The sequence below is a fragment of the Cynocephalus volans genome, chromosome 14, assembly GCF_027409185.1.
Source record: "Cynocephalus volans isolate mCynVol1 chromosome 14, mCynVol1.pri, whole genome shotgun sequence".
Classification (NCBI taxonomy): domain Eukaryota; kingdom Metazoa; phylum Chordata; class Mammalia; order Dermoptera; family Cynocephalidae; genus Cynocephalus; species Cynocephalus volans.
In genome coordinates this window covers 83,099,504-83,115,624 of record NC_084473.1, presented here as the reverse complement: position 1 = coordinate 83,115,624, position 16,121 = coordinate 83,099,504, and the positions used below count along the sequence as shown (strand labels likewise).

Here is a 16,121-nt window from a genome sequence, read left to right as displayed (position 1 = left end):
ACATGAAATATCCAGCATAGGTAAATCCATAAGACAAAATGAAGACTAGTGGTTGCTAGGATCTGTGCAGAGGGGGTCATAGGGAGTGACTGCTTAATGGGTACAGGGATTTCTTTTGAGGAGATGAATATGTTTTAGAACTTGGTAGAGGCGGTGGTCACACAACACTGTGAATGTGCTAAATGCCACTGGATTGTACATTTTTAAATGGTTAGTTTTTTGTTATATGAATTTCACCTTTAAAAAACGCACACACTAGTGTGGGTCTCCCCAGGGCTATCTGCCCTGTTTACCTCCAGGCCTCAGCAGTTGCTCCTGGGAGCAAGGACAATATGGAGGGAGACACTGGCCTCTCCCGGGCAGATCTTCACGCACCCGGTTCTCCTGGCCTGCCCCCTCCTCCTCTCCTAACCCTCATTTGAACAGGAAAGGGCCCAGCCAGACCTGCCCTGGCGCGTGTCGGGCGGCTGCAGAGCAGGAAAGAGCCGCGCGGGGGCGCGCGCACGCACCGTCCTCTAGGTCCCTCCGGACTCGGAAGGTCTAGGTCTGGTTCGCCCCACCCCCCAGGCGGGGTTGGGGGCCCCTGTGCGGAGTCCCAGCTCCCCTCCCTCACTGATCACGCTGTGTGTCACAGCCAGTTAATTTTCCTTCGTTCCTCATAAGGAAGGACAAGACTTGGGTCTTGGTGACTCAATGTCCAGCGGAGCCCCGGGCACCCAGCAGGTCCTCAATAAATACCCGAACGGAAAAGAAGTGTCCTCGAGGTAGGGTCCCGCTCTCCACGGACTCCTGTGGGACCCTGAGCATCCTGACCTCTCTGAGCCTCAGGTCTCAGCTGTCACGTGGGGTCAGGGTACACACGTGCAACTGTTAGCGCTAGTCAGTGGCGTCACCTCCTTACGGGAAAGCAGAGGGTCCTCGGGCTCTTCGGGAACGCAGGCAAGACCTTTGAAATGAGGGCAGGATGAGGGCGGAGACCGTGCGATCCCCACACCAGACTCCCGCCCCTTACCACGCCCGGCCGGGCCCAGCCCACACCCGGGGTGCCCCTCCTGGTCCCGCTCCCCGCCCACGCCCCGCCGCAACTGTCTCCGCCGAGCCCTGCGGGGACCAGCTGTCCCGGGCGCGCCAAGATGCAGCCGCGGCTCTGGCTCCTCCTGGCCGCGCAGCTGGCAGGTGAGGCGGGCGGGACCGGGTGGTCCGCGCTAGACCCCGGTGAGCGCCGAGCTTAGGCATGGCTGGCCCGGCAGGACGCAGAGCCCAGACCCCCGGGAGGCGGCTTGGAGGGCACAGGCCCTGAGGGTGGGATCCGGAGAGCCCCGGGACTGAGGCCAGCTCTCCCCAAAAACCTGGCCCTAGGAGAAAGGGACGCAGGAGACGAAGAGGGAGGAAGAAAGGAAGAAAAGAGAGAGGGGGCGGAGGTCCAGAAGAAAGAAAGATGTCCTTGTCCGAGATCCCCACAGGGATGTGCCCCTAGAAAGGTGACACCTTGGCTCCGGCCCAGGGTCCTGTAGACATATTGTCATTACTTCCGGGAAGTGTTCATAGTACAATCCGACAAACGCCCCGCTATTGCCAGCTCTCAGACAGCTATGGCAGGGCACTCCCTGGGTCCTCTGACTCGGCGGTGTTGCCTGGTGTGGGGTGCCCTGTGTAGGGTGGCTCCAGCGGGGAGCAGTGCTGGAATCGGGATGCTGGAGGTGGAATGTAGGCAGGGGTCTAGGTGTCCCTCTGACTAAGCCCAGCCAGGCTGCCTTTTGGAAGAAGCCCCCACATACCCCCACGCTGCAAACTAACCTGTGGTTGATTTGCTTCATGCCCAACAAGCCCAAAGCTGGTCCTCCTGCCAGAGGGTGACAAGGCCTGCTAGCCCCAGGTTCTGACCTGGTGAGCTCAACAACATCATAAATAGAAATGAGTCCAGGCCATTCAAAGCTGCTAAAGTTATTGCCAGTCATTCTAGAAACATCAGGTCCCTCTTAGAGAGTCAGATGAGACCCCATGTGTGGTGAGGCCTGGCTCTGCATCTGGCACACAGCAGGGGCTGGCCATGGCTGGGTGCCCAGAAGCTGAAAAGCAAGTGGGCACAAGAGAGACCAGGGTGTGTCTCAGCCAGGAGAGGGTCACTCATGCTCACAGCACAGGAGGAGCCACTCTGGGCTTTCTTGGAAGCGGTCTGGGAGTCCGTGTATTGGCCGGCCTCACTGTGTGCTCATGGGCACATAACCAAGACCCAGGAGAGGGTCACAGGTTGCCTCAATTCACTGGCTCGAAGCTCAAGTTCTGGGGTCCCACAACCTGAGTTTGAATCTGGATCCACTACACACAGGCTGTGTGGCCTTGAGCACGTCTTTAACCTTCCCGAGCCTCTGTTTCATCCTGTGTAAAATGGGTGTAAAAGAGCATCTCCCCCACAGGATTTGGTGAGGATTAAATGAGATGATGTGCACACCATGCCTGGCACAGTTCAATAAATAATGGCATTATTGGTTCTTATGAACTGCCCCAAGAGGTCAGTGAACCAAAACAGTGAAGAACCTCTGCTCGGCTGAAAAGGCAGTGTGGTGTTTGGGGAGAAAAGAGCAGGCCTGGCAGCCACTTGGGCCCCAGGTGCTGCTTCATTCTCGATGCAAGCGGAAGCTCGAAGTGGTCTGGGCGTGAAGTCCATTTCATCAGTGTTAGAGAGGACCGTTGTGGGGCCAAGGAGCCCGCGCTGCAAGTACAGGCAGCATTGTGAGCATGGGCCGCTAACTCAGTAAGCGGGCTCCTCTTGGGTACGCGTGCACACACACACCCTCTGGCCTCTGCCCACCCAGGTCTGTGTCCTTTCTGTGCTTTGCCACTCTTGGTGCTCTGCCCTGGTCTGCAGGGTCTCCCTCTGTTCCACAGCCAAAATGAAAGTCTCACCAGGTCAGATTGTGTTTGTTGGAGTCCCTGTGACCTTGGCTGTGAATGGGACCATTCTGATCCTTCTCCTCGAGATTTCATTTATAGCCAGTAACAACCCTGAGATAGGAGACACATGGATGATATTTATCAGCTTGCAGTGTGCGTTCTTGGACATCATTTCATTTCTTTCTAACTCTCGGAGGCAGGCAGGACAACAGCACCAAGCTGCTCTCCTTTCACAGGGAGGAGACAGAGGGTCGGTGACTTGCCTGAAGTGCCACAACGGGTACAGGGCAGAGGCTGAAGGCCAGGTCTGTGAGTCTTGCTCCAGTTCATGAACAAGCCCCTGCTTGCTGGCTGCTTTCTGTGTGAGACTAAAATGAACTCCCAGCCTTGCTTCTGGGGTATCCGTCCTTCCACTGGGGAATGGGGACCCAGTGACTGATCAATTGCGGGGTTGGAGAGTGATGGGTTGGAATTGTGCTTACCAGGGGACAGTGAGATTTTTTTGCTGTTTGTCATCACTGTCTGGAAATAGTGGCTGGTCCTCTTTTAGGTTGACCAGATCAGCCATGTGCTCTGCCTGTGATCCTGAGCTCCTGTCCAGCTTGCCTTGGCTTTCCTCCAGCTGCTTGGAGCCTATGGAAGGTCTACACATAGAGTGGCACCTGGCAAGGTGAAAGGGAACCTACCTTGGCTTCAGACTTTGAACTCTTGAGTTTAAATTTCAGGCCACTTACCAGCTGCAAGTGGGACTTTGAACAAGTAACTTCATGCCTCAGTTTCCTCATCTGTGTAATGGGGATAAAAATCCCAAAGCCAGTTTGAGGCAGCGTGGTTGATATAATTTATGCAAAAGACCAGACATGTAAGCATGCAATCAACAAATGGCAGCTGTCTCCCCTGTCCCTTTGTAAAGCTGGGCATGGCAAACACTCACCTTGCAGGTGATCTCCTGAGAGGTGGGGTATGTAAGCTCTGAGTCCAGAAGTCACCAGCTACATTTATCACAGTCCCTGGTCCCTGTAACTGGGCAAGCTTTTCCTTTGACAGTTGACTCAGTGTGACTCGGAGGCCCCACAACTGTGGCTGAGAAAACGTGCTGATGTGATGGTCTCTGCTTCTTTTGGCTTCTCATAGCGCTCCACGGCAGCTCGGTCCTCCAGCAGACTCCTGGATCCAAAATGGTTCAGACCAACCAAATGGTGATGCTGTCCTGTGAGGCTAAAACCTCCTTCACTAACACACGCATCTTCTGGCTAAGACAGCGCCAGGCTCCAAGCAAGTACAGTCACCACGAGTTCCTGGCCGCCTGGGACTCCACAAAAGGGATTGTGCGTAGCAAGGAGGTGGAACAGGAGAAGCTAACTGTGTTTCGTGAGGGGACCCGGTTTGTTCTCAACCTCACAAGTGTGAAGCCCGTGGACAGTGGCGTCTACTTCTGCATGACCGTCGGGACCCCTGAGCTGACTTTCGGGATGGGAACTAACCTGAGTGTGGGTAAGAATTAGCCTCAATGCTATAAATGAGCAGCAGGCGTGTGCCAGGCACCAGGGCTGCCAGCTCTCAGCCATGACAAAGCACTGCCACTAAGAGTAGCGGAAAATACATATGGAGACTTACCTACAAGAGTTTTACAAAATTATCTCAGCTAATGCTGCCAACCACCCTGGAAAGTAGGTATACAGGGGTACTTCAAAAAGTTCATGGAAAAATAAATAAAAAGATAATATTAGTCTTTCCCTGAACTTTCTTTGTTTGTTTGTTTTTGTTTTTGTTTTTTTCCATGAATTTTTTGAGGACCCTTTATATTATGATTCCCATTTTAGATGAGAATCAGATGAGTCTGAAAGAGATGGGTCAGAGCCAGAGATGGGCGTCATGCTTCTTATGGGGACAGGGCAGTGCTGTCCTTCAGGCCACATCAGGGACACCTGAGGCTGTGGCTGGATTGGGCTGAGTCCCAGGGCCTATGGTCTCGGAAATCCCCACAGAGTGTACACACAGGGAAAGAAGGCTCTGGATGTTCTGACATACCCAGGGTGAGCATTTCCGGGGGTAGCGAGGTGCAGGTGCCCTTACAGTCTTCATGAGGGCTTTTGCTTGAACCGATACCCGGAGTTACTGAGAGCGAGGAGACGGGACCCCTGGCCCAGCTCTGCTGCAAATGTGCCATGTGCCTTTGGACAGGCCATTCTGCTCCCTAGACCTCAGTTTTCTCACCTGTATGATGGGACTGCTGATGTCCTCCTTGACCCCCTCCAGCCCTGAAAAGCCACATTCCATGAGTTAAGTCTGCAAGTCCAGTAGAAATATTTCCAGCTGCAGATGGAACTTTATTTTTTTTATTTTTTATTTTTTTAAAGATGACCGGTAAGGGGATCTTAACCCTTGGCTTGGTGTTGTCAGCACCACGCTCAGCCAGTGAGCAAACTGGCCATCCCTATATAGGATCCAAACCCCTGGCCTTGGTGTTATCAGCACTGCACTCTCCCGAGTGAGCCACGGGCCGGCCCCCCGCAGATGGAACTTTAAATTGTTTGACAGCTGTGTTAAAAAAGGTAAAAAGAAACAAGTAAAATTAATTTAAATAATATATTTTATTCATCCCAATTTATCAACAATATCATTTCAACATGTAATCAATATAACAATTATTACTGAAATATTTTATATTCCTTTGCCATACTAAGTGTTCAATGTGTATTTTATACATACAGCTCATCTGAATTTAGCGTGGCCACATGTCACATCCTCAGCAGCGTACATGGCCAGTGGCTACCATATTGGACAGTGAGGATTAAGCTATTAGGGGCAGGAAGGATTGTGGCAGAAATTCTCACAGATTTTAGCCCCTTCCCCAGCTTAGCCCATGGCCAGGCCAAGCCCTTGTGGTCCTCCCACTGCCCTACTTCCAGCTTGCCTGGGGACACTAAGAGTGACAAGGGGACACCCGGAAACTAGACTACTCAGTGTGGGAGGTGCAGGGACAGCTGGGGACAGTGGCAGAGTTAGTAAGACAAACACTAGAGTGATGCTCTGTCCCCTCTCCCCAGTGTTGGGTCCTAAATCGGGGGTGGGGGAAAGCCAAGGCATCCCTCAGGGTGGGGTCCAGTGATTCCTGTAGTGAAAAATGGCTTCGGGGGGAGGGAAGTTTGGTTTGATTTATTGGTTTTGTCTCTACAAGCCCCACATCTTCCCACTCATGAGATTTTGGGGTCATGGAAAGGTGGCTGGTGAAATAAGCACAGCTGGTCTTCAGAAGCTTCCCACCACCTCCACCTACTCACTCCTGTCTTCCATGTTCCCAAACCCCCACTGCCCAGCACTGCAGGAACGGCAGCGCCTCCACACAGCGTGTGTCCCACCACACTGCCTCCTCAGGGGGGGTATCCAGAGCACACCTCTCCAGCCGAAAGACCACTGTGTTTCAGAGGTAGAGAAAGTGGGGAGAGGCAGGGCCTTTTCAAGCCCCTTAAGCACACCATGGCCTCAAAAGGCCGATCCTTTTAAGGATTATGGAGAGGGAGAGGTTGAACTGGGAGGCCGGGAGCAATCAAGGAGGACCTGGCTCAGGGGCAAGAAGAAATTAAAACAGAATCTCTCCTCCCCCTTATGACAGTTCCCCACCAGGCCCAGACCCCTGTGCCCAGCCAAGCTCTGAGAGCCCACAGAGCTGGCTCCCTTCAGGGCTCACCGCCGAACGGCCGAGAGACCTCCCTGCTTCCTTAAGTACAAGACTAGGTGAATAGAACTACTTCTAGGGCCACGAAGATTAAAGGAGATCACACCCCCAGCAGAGGGCCAGGATCCTTGCATACTTTTTTTGGCAGCTGGCCGGTACAGGAATCAAACCCTTGACCTTGGTGTTACAACACCGTGCTCTAACCGACTGAGCCTGCTCAGCTCTCCTTGCATACTCTTGAGCACCATAGCCAATGCTGGTTTTCCTCTTACAATAGTTACTCTGATGACCAAGGGCCTAATGTGTTTAACTTTTTGACAGAAAGCATTTGCACCTGAGGCAGTATGGCGACACAAGAAGCCCGGGTTCTAGAATCAAAGACTTTTGGTTCTGATCCTGGCTCTGCAGTGCAGTGACTATCCAACTTCGGGCAAGTTATTTCAGCCCTCTGTGCCTAGTCTTCCTCGTGGATGAAATGGGGATAATAGTGCCTATGCCAAAAGTTGCCGAATTCTATAATCTTATGCTGAGAGAATGGAACTGAGGCCACCAGAGGAGGGAAAGGGGGAGGAGAAGGGGGGTTAGCAAGAAATTGGTAAAGGGCCACAAAAAATGATTACATTGTGTAATGCTGAATATGCTAATTATCCTGATTCGATCATCACATATTGCACACAGGTACTGGTATTCAAGCCAGTACCCCGCAGACATGTACAATCAACTACACTTCAATTAAAAAACATGAAAAAAATAAAATAACCTCATGCTGAAGTGCTTGGCACTGCCACCAGCACGGCGTAGGACCTTAATATGTGTTCATTCTAGTTAGTCGGTTCTTCCCAGAAATGGTGTGAAGGAGGCAGAACAGAATGTGTTCCCTCCACTTTCCAGAGGAGGCTCAGGGAGGAGAGGGGCCAGAGTGTCCACTTCTTATGTAGCACATGCCAGCCCCCAAATGACTTACCTGTTAGCTGCCCCTCGCCATCCCCTTGACTCTAGAGTTTAAGTTCATGGTGTCTCCTTATTCCCTCTCCTGACATTTTGGAAAAAGTCATCTCAGTGAAATCTGTTTCCTCAACTCCCAAAGGCAAGGCTGGATTCCCCAGCAGCCAGGGCTCACATCACCTTGAGCACCCTAGAAGCACAGGGTCTTCCTCGGCTCTGTGCAAGCCTCACTGCCCTATCCCAGCACTTTGGCATGGGGCACTGGGTTAGAATGAAGGAGAGGAGTGACCTGCCCAGGAACCAGGAGAGGGGCTTGGGGTTCCAGCCCAGCACCTATCACCGGTGGGCCTTGGGGCAGCCCCTCTTGTCTCTAGCGTTCACCTTTGAAATTAAATTTAGAGACTAAACATCCCTCTGGTTCTGATGTTATATGATTTTTAAAGGCACCCAAGAAGGAAAATAAATCCCAAAATATGCAACCTGCATCATGCTGTTTATGCAGAAAAGGGTTCCCCCTCCTTCCTGTGAGCCTCCTCCACTACCTCAGGGATGGACGAGGTGGGCTGAGGGGCTGTCATGCCAAGGGCCTGGGGGTCCTGGCTTCAGCTCAAGGTCTTCAGCTGGGTGAAGCCTTGTCTACCGCACACTTTGCTGGGCACGCTGTCCCCTTTAATTCTCACAACAACTCTGAGAAGGAGGTGCAGATCATCTTTATTTCAGCAGATGGGGAATATGAGGCACGAAAAAGTGTTGTGACTTGCCCCAAGTCACACAGTAGTTGATCAAGGGTGCTGGGCTCTGCTCAGGTCAGTGTGGCTCCAGAGCCTCTCTCTCTCTCTCTCCAGGACACCAAGCTGACCCCCCTTCCTAGGCCCTAGATACATCTCAGAGTTGGGAAAGCAGATCAAAAATTCTATTGCTCTGTGACCTTCAAGTCCCACAGCAGCCTAGGGAACAGTTATAAGGACTTCAGTACCTGAATGTAAGGCACACAGCCTTAAGTTGGTCTCCAAGTCCACCTGCTGTTTTCCTGGCTGACATATGTGTCTTGCTTAATTTCTGTAGTCGATGTCCTTCCTACCACTGCCCAGCCCACCATGGAGTCCACCACCAAGAAGAAAGTGTGCCGGCTTCCCAACCCTGTGACCCGGAAAGGTGAGTTCTCTGCCCCCTACACCACCTGAAAGGAGGTAGACATTCCCACTTACCTGCTCCCTCCTGCCTCCCTCCTTCCTTCAGCAAGCATTTGCCAAGTGTTGACTCTGTAGCCTGTTTTCTCTGGCACCGAGCTGGGGTCAGAAGGGACAGAATATGACGGCAACTCACAGTCTAGGGGAGCACAGACTCGCAAATCATCACAGGACAAAGCTTAATGGAGCCTACATCCACCCAAACACTTGCACACATGTTCATAGCAGTATTATTTATAATAGCCCCAAAGTAGAAACAACACAAATATGGATTAACAAATGTGGGATACTCAATACAATGGAATATTATTTGGCCATAATAAAGAATGAAGTACTGATACATGCTACTACATGGATAAACCTTAGAAATATTACACACTAAAAGAAGCCAGTCACAAAAGACCATATATTGTATGATTCCATTGATTTGTAATGTCCAGAATATGACATTCTATAGAGACGAAAGTGGAGAGTTGGGGACAAGTGGGGAGTGACTCCTAATGGATACAGGGTCTCTTGGTGGGGGGATGAAATGTTCTAAAATTAGATTATGGTGAGGGGTGCCCAACTTCGTGAATGTACTAAAAACCATAAAATTGTACACTTCAAACAGGTGGACTTTATAATATGTAAATTATATATCAATAAAGCTCTTAAAAAATCCAATCCAAAGGACCAGCATTTAAAATTTTTCCAGTTTTGATCCTTAACAAAAGACCGAACACATGGTGTGTGCTTAACGTGTTTGTAATTGAATGAGCGGACTTGCCTCTCTGTGCCATGAGCTCCAGACACCTCAGCTGGAGTGCAGGTCCACCCACACACGAGCACGCACAAACACATGCTTTCCTTGAACCCATGAGCCCAAATGTGTTTCTGGAAAAATACTGCCCTCAACCCCCCAAAAGTTACTGGTGACAAACAGAAAGTGCCATCTGCTGCTACCCATAGAACAAACCACAAGCAGTGCCACCAGGGCTGCCTCATGCTCTTCAGGTTGCTTTGTCTTAAATACATAAAGTACCAGAAAGCGCCTTAGGAAGGGCACCTAGTGAGATCCAGGAGATGGGGGTGGGAAGCTGCCACGTGAGATCACAATAAAAAGAAAAACAGAACCCATGAACAGAAGGGCAGAGTCTTAGGGAACATAAAGGTGGGGACAGAGTGACCTCAGTTTATAAAGTATTATGCCCTGACGACTTCACTTGGAGAATTTCAGGCAGACTGCAATAAAAAATAACACAAAATGCAAATACAACGGGACCATTAAGATGAGGAGGCATAAACTGGTTCTGTGCTGTGTCTCTGGAGGCCTCGCAAACTCCACTGAACAAAAGGATACTCCCAATACGTGGCCCCCAACGCCAGTGATAGAAACAACCCGGCATGAAAGGGAGAAACCATCATCCTAGAGCTAAATTCTAGTAGAAATCTGCTCTGTTCCATCTCATGTATGGACTGCTGAATGATAGTGAATTCAGTAACACTTTTAGAAAGGATGGAAAAAGGTCTTCAGATTTCTTGCATCATTTCTTATACCAACCATCAGTAAAATCCCAAGACAAAATGCAAATCGAACATTAGTAGGTTATTGAGAATAATCTGGGGCTGGCCCGTGGCTCACTTGGGAGAGCATGGTGCTGACAACACCAACTCAAGGGTAAAGATCCCCTTACTGGTCATCTTCAAAAGAAAAAAAAAAAGAATACTCTGGAAGTGTGTGAAGGTGGCCAGATGGAGTCAGGGTGGAGGTTGCACTGGAGGAGGGAACGTGAGGTGGCATAGCCTAGCGGTAAGTCAGCCAGGCCTAGGTCTGAATCCCAGTCTGCCGCTGCCTAGGCTGTGAAACTCCGTGTCAGTGATTCAGCCTCTCTGAACTTCAGTTTTCTCATCTGTAAAATACGATGTTCTCCTGGCTAAAGGTGAGGCAGGATTAAAGAGATACTATATGCAAGACCCTCAGAGTTCTGTGGGGCATACACGCGGAGCTCAAAGCTGGTTATCATGAATGAAACCCACAAGGCTGCCATGGGTAGGGAGGGGCCTGTCCTCTAAGGCTTGGAGCTGTCTCTTGAGACATGGACTCAGGAGCAGTGTGGTGAGATCCAGACTTCAGGAGACCCTGAGGCCTGAGCAAGGTGAGGAAGGTCAGCCTGGGGGTGTCACCAGGGTGGCTCTGGCCACTGGCTCCCCACCCAAGCAGACTTTTGTATGGACTTTATTAGAAGCAGCAGCTTTTCCAGGAGGAGTGACTGTCGCTGCATCACTGGCCTGCAGTTCAGTTATGACCACTCCTAGGGAAGCCTCCCAGACCCTGCCCCTCCTCAGAAGCAAGGGCCCTGTGACCTGCGCCCACTTATTTAAAAACTTTATCAGAGTAATTTGCATGCTATAAAATTCACCCATTTAATGCATACAAATTCAATGATTTCTAGTAAATTTACTGAGGTGTGCAACTGTCATCACAATCTCGTTTTAGAGCATTTCTTCACCCAAATAAGACCCCCTGGGCTTGTCTGCAGCTCATGTCCATTCCCTCCCCAGCCCCTGACAACCACCAATCTGCTTCTGTCCTCCCAGATTTGCCTCTTGTGGACATTTAATGTAAGTGGAATCACTCAATACGTGGTCTTTCATGCTTGGCTCCTTTCTCTTACCATCATGCTTTTGAGGTCCCTCCAGGTTGGGAGGACATTAGAGCCATCCAGCCTCGAATTCTTCCCCTCCAGCGATGGCAGGCTCCTTCCCATGGAGAAGCCCACTCCATTCCCGCTGCGGCCTCTCATCCCTCAGGCTGCCCAGGTGGGGCTGGAGGGGCTTTAGAACTGGGAGGACCTGTGTCCACACCCAGGACCTGTGTCCACACCCCGGTCCTGCCTCTGTTTTTTTTTTTTTAAGGTTGACCTTGTGCATGTGATTTAACCTCTTTGAATCTTGTTTTTTTCTGAACTGTAAAATGAGAGATTAAAATCATGATAATAGCTTTCTTCCTTACAAGATGGAAGTTTGCAGTTATTACTGTACTTGGCACATTATATGTATTCAGTACAAATTCTCTCCTTTCCCTGACATCCAGAACTCTTTCTAATTTTTTTAACCTCGAGCCCAAATCTGCAGCCTTGCCCTTTCACCCATGGGCTCTGGCCCTCAACTACTCACAGGGACCAGCCACACATGTTCAAGGGTTCCGGAGAAGGATCAGGGGCATTGATAATATAAACTCTGCTGTTTAAACAGCATACAGAATGAGCAGAGGAACCCATAGCCAACTCATAAAAAATCATATGAGTGGCCAATATATGAAAAGAGGATGAAGCTCATAAGAAATCAAGGAATTGACGTGAAATATTATTTTCCCCCCATTGGACTGCCAAAAACTAAAACACTTTGATGATATCAAGGGTTGGTAGGGTACACTGTTGGTGGGTGGGAATGGAAATCAGTGCTGGCTTTTTGGAAGGCATTTGACAGTATCTATTATAACTTAAAAATGGACAGTCTGTGGTTTGGTAGTTCACATTTTCTGTATCTGCCTCAGGAAAGCACTTGCGCAAGGAAACATACCAGGATTTTCTCTGCAGAGTTGTTTGTAAACCAACATGCCCACTGATGGCTAAATAATCCATGGTACATCCATACTGCCAAATGGAAAAAAGAATGTGCTGACATGATTAAGTGAAGGGAAAGCAGTTGCAGAACAATTTTTACAGTATAATTCATTGTATTAAAAAAATTTTTTTGGTCTATGGAAATTATGTATGTGTAAATGCAAAGAGAAAGGTACCAAATTAATAATGGTGGTTACATCTTTGAAAGAGCAAGGATGTCAAGGGACACTCTAACCATATATTTAAATCTTTTACAGTGAAAATATATTCAGCTATTTCTTGTGAAATTAAAATAAAAGTTTTAAAAATAGTAAAAATCCCACTACCAGGCATGAAAATTGTCTACCTCCTCTGAACATAAATAACTCCTGAGTTTAACTAATTTATTTTCAGTTAGGATGTGGGACATGACATTTTATATATCAATGATGTTTGAAGTGCACACAAAAAAGACTAGAAGGAAATACACCGAAATGCAAATGGTGTTATTCCCTGGGAGGTGCGGCTTCTGGTTGATTTTTCCCTCCCTGTATTTATCTGCGTGTCTCAAATGCCCAGTGTTGAGCACAAGTCATGTGTGTCTTTTCCAGGTCCTCCTTGTAGCCCCCTCACCCTCGGCCTGCTGGTGGCCGGCATCCTGGTTCTGTTGGTGTCTCTGTGTGTGGCCATCCACCTGTACCGTGAGTTGTTCCCCCTTGGGCTGTCATGGTGCCAGTGTTTGCTATTTGAACTGTCCCTGGGGGTACTGTCTTCTCCCGGGGAGCAGAGCAGATGACAGACTGGTGGAACTACCTGTGGTAGTTCTGGAGGTGATTCTTGGCCTGAGTTTAGAGACTAGGGCTGGCCATTTAGCTCGGTTGCTTAGAGCGCAGCCTTACAACCCCAAGGTCATGGGTTCAGATCCCCGTACCAGCCCACCTTGACTGGCGCCTTGCTTCTCTGTTCCAGGCCTGCGGAGGAGAGCCCAGCTTCACTTCATCAAACAGTAAGTGTGCGGGGCCTGGAGCAGTGGCTGAGAGGCTGCTCTGGTGTGGCTCTGGGTTGCTCTGCCCTTGCTGTAGCCCACAGCCTCCAACTGCAGCCGGGAGCCAGAGATAGACATAGCTTTCCAAAAAGCATAAACTGCATAAATGGATGGGAGATAGACTTCAGGGACAGAGATCACATTCACAAACAAAAACACTGAGTTTTGCAAGGATGGTAAGAGCTAGCTCGTAGCTCTTCTGACGGTAGCAATCAGCCTTTGCATGCATAGAATATGTAGGGTATCCCAAACTTTTTCCCACCCATTCCTTCTTTCTTTTTTAAAATAAATTTTATTTTGTATATTTGAGGTTTACCACATGATAATATGGTATACATATAGATAGTAAGATGGTTTTATTCAACTTGGTCCTGCGTGAGATAGGAGGGTTATGACTCCAGTCTTACAGATCAGTAGAGAGACAGCTGGAATCAGATTTGAAGGCAGGTTGATTCATACTACGGCCAGCCTTCTCCACCAGCAGTTGCTTCCTTTCCCAGGAGCTGTCTTCGTCCCACCCGCCATCCTCGACCCCACCTGGGTCCCAGGAGTTGGCAAACCCACAGGCTGGGGCGCATAGCACAGGGGCCAAGAAGCACTATCTAGGCCTGCTGAGCCGGCCAAGCACCCGCAGAAGCCCAGAGGCTGTCAGAGGCAAGAGTTCAGCCCAGGCCAGAGGCAGTGTTCTTGGATTTGACTTTTCTTCCTCAAAATAGTGACTGTTTTACATCTGTCTACCTTACTAATTACATTTGACTCTCAGAACAACCCCCTTCATATAGAAGTATTTGGGGGGGGGGGCGGAAATTCACTCCTGTAAGTTGAAGAGGTCAACAGGGCCTTGTGCTCAAGGGCTCTGGCTCCAGTGGGGGGCAGATCTGGGGTTGAATCCTGTCTGTCACTCACCAACCGTGTCACAGTCGGTGAGTCACTTCACCTCTCTGAGCCTCCGATTTCTCATCTGGAAAATGGGATAACAGTACCAGCCTCATGGCTATTGTGAGGACTTAGGAGTAATACCCATAAAGTGTTTAGCCCCTTGTCTCATAGAGTTGGAGCACAAGCTCATGTAACTTAAGTAAATTCAACCAAGAAACAAAATGTATTTTTAATTACACTAAAACTATAATTTCCATATAAACTCTCATTATTATACACATTATATTTATATAAGAAAGTTGCTTAAACATGCATGGTATATTTTATGGGCAATTTCTAATGATAATTTTGATTGTGTGCAATTTCCACCTTACATGTCAGGTGTACTCCCTACTTAAGAGATAATAACTTGAGCACATCTGTCTAAGCCTAGACCTCCAGAAAGTTGCCTTCAAAGTCTTCCCCATGGTGACCTTTTATGAAGAACGAATCCCCCTCTGGGTATTTCCTGTGGCCTGTCCCCACCCACCCCTTCATTTTAAATAGTTCTCCAGCAATCTGATGCCAGTTTGGAGGAGCTAGTTGCAGAACCTCATTCTTTAGCAAACCCAGGGATTCTGGGGATCAACTGAGGCAAAAAGGGGCCTCAGGGGTGGTCATGGGGGGACTGAACCCCTCTCACCCTCTTTATTCCAAACAACTCTACTCTCATCTGCTGTCTGGGTTTACACTTACCTGTAAGATGTTATTTGAATAAAAGGGTTTGTGGCTTTGCTATCATGATCCAGGTGCAGATGAAATAGTCCACGGGCCTCACAGATTGGCTGTTCCAAACTCAAGATGCAATTTGGGGTAGCTGTTCCCCAGCCACTAACTGTCCTTAGAAAATCACCCCATCAGCAGGCCAATTTCTTCTGGCCCCTTAATATGCATTTGTGCATAGCTTATCTAGGAAGACACTGCAGGAAGTAACACTATGCAAAGGTAGAGTGCTTTGGTCTGCATTTTTTTGAGCCTTTTAATTTTTTTTTTAATGACTGAGATGGGCCCTAAAAACATACTAATACAAAACTCGTGGCCCCAGGCTCTTTGGAGTAGAGCCCGGCCTCTTTATCTGCCATTCCCCTCTGTTACAGGAAATTCAATATCTTTTGCCTGAAAATAAGTGGTTTCACAACTTGCTGTTGATTTCAGGTTTTACAAATGAGCAGAGAATATGCTTTGGTGTCCTGCTACAAAAAGACATTGGTCAGTAATGAGCAAGATCTGGAAAAATGAGAGAGAAGGAACACACTCAACCATGGAGATTTCAATGACCTGCGAAGTCGCCTGCTTTTAACTGCTGCAAGTTTTTTCTGTGGGCCTCATTCCTGGGAGCAACTTGTTAGGTGGTCATCGGGACTCTTAGAGAGAAGCCTTCAGAGCACCAAGGGCACTCACAGAGTGTGCTGGAGAACTGAGTAAGAAATGCTGCCCATGACACCACTTCCGGCTCCTGGACTCTCCCTGAGCTGGGACCTTTGGTGGTGGCCATCCAGCCACCATCTTTGCAAGTTGCTTTGCTCTGGTAGGGCAGAGTGACACTGGGCCCTGGGTCTTTCATGGACGGTGCTGGATGGCTCCCCCTTGGTCCTCCCAGGCGGGACTGACCTTCCTTGCAGAGAGAGGCCAGATCCAGATTGGGAATGAGGCTTCATGAGAGGGGCTGCCCAGCTCCCATCAGCTCTGTCAGTCTCTGAGGCCTTCCTTTGGGGCTGGGAACCTGTGGATTTGGAGGAAGAAGTTCACTTCTTCTTCCATTAGGAAGTTTCTCAGCTTTCACTTCTACTGTCCCTTGGCTTGTATATTTCTTCTCTAACTTTCTGTTCTCTCTATGCAAATGCCTTGGTTATAAAAATAAA

General features: G+C 49.2%; 1 protein-coding gene across 1 annotated transcript; it reads left to right on the top strand.

Moving 5' to 3' along the window:
• Positions 1-1,133: 1,133 nt before the first annotated feature.
• Positions 1,134-15,408, top strand: CD8B (CD8 subunit beta). Its single transcript, XM_063078912.1, has 6 exons — positions 1,134-1,176; positions 4,030-4,389; positions 8,585-8,674; positions 12,908-12,997; positions 13,266-13,302; positions 15,357-15,408. The coding sequence occupies exons 1-6, from the start codon at positions 1,134-1,136 to the stop codon at positions 15,406-15,408; spliced, it is 672 nt and encodes a 223-aa protein (XP_062934982.1).
• The last annotated feature ends 713 nt before the right edge of the window (positions 15,409-16,121 follow it).

Bases quoted from the DNA above. Each gene is read 5' to 3' on its own strand.
- CD8B (XM_063078912.1), top strand. From the start codon at position 1,134: ATGCAGCCGCGGCTCTGGCTCCTCCTGGCCGCGCAGCTGGCAG. The intron at 12,998-13,265 runs GTGAGTTGTTCC...TCTCTGTTCCAG, and splicing joins TGTGGCCATCCACCTGTACC to GCCTGCGGAGGAGAGCCCAG. The intron at 13,303-15,356 runs GTAAGTGTGCGG...CCTCTGTTACAG, and splicing joins CAGCTTCACTTCATCAAACA to GAAATTCAATATCTTTTGCC.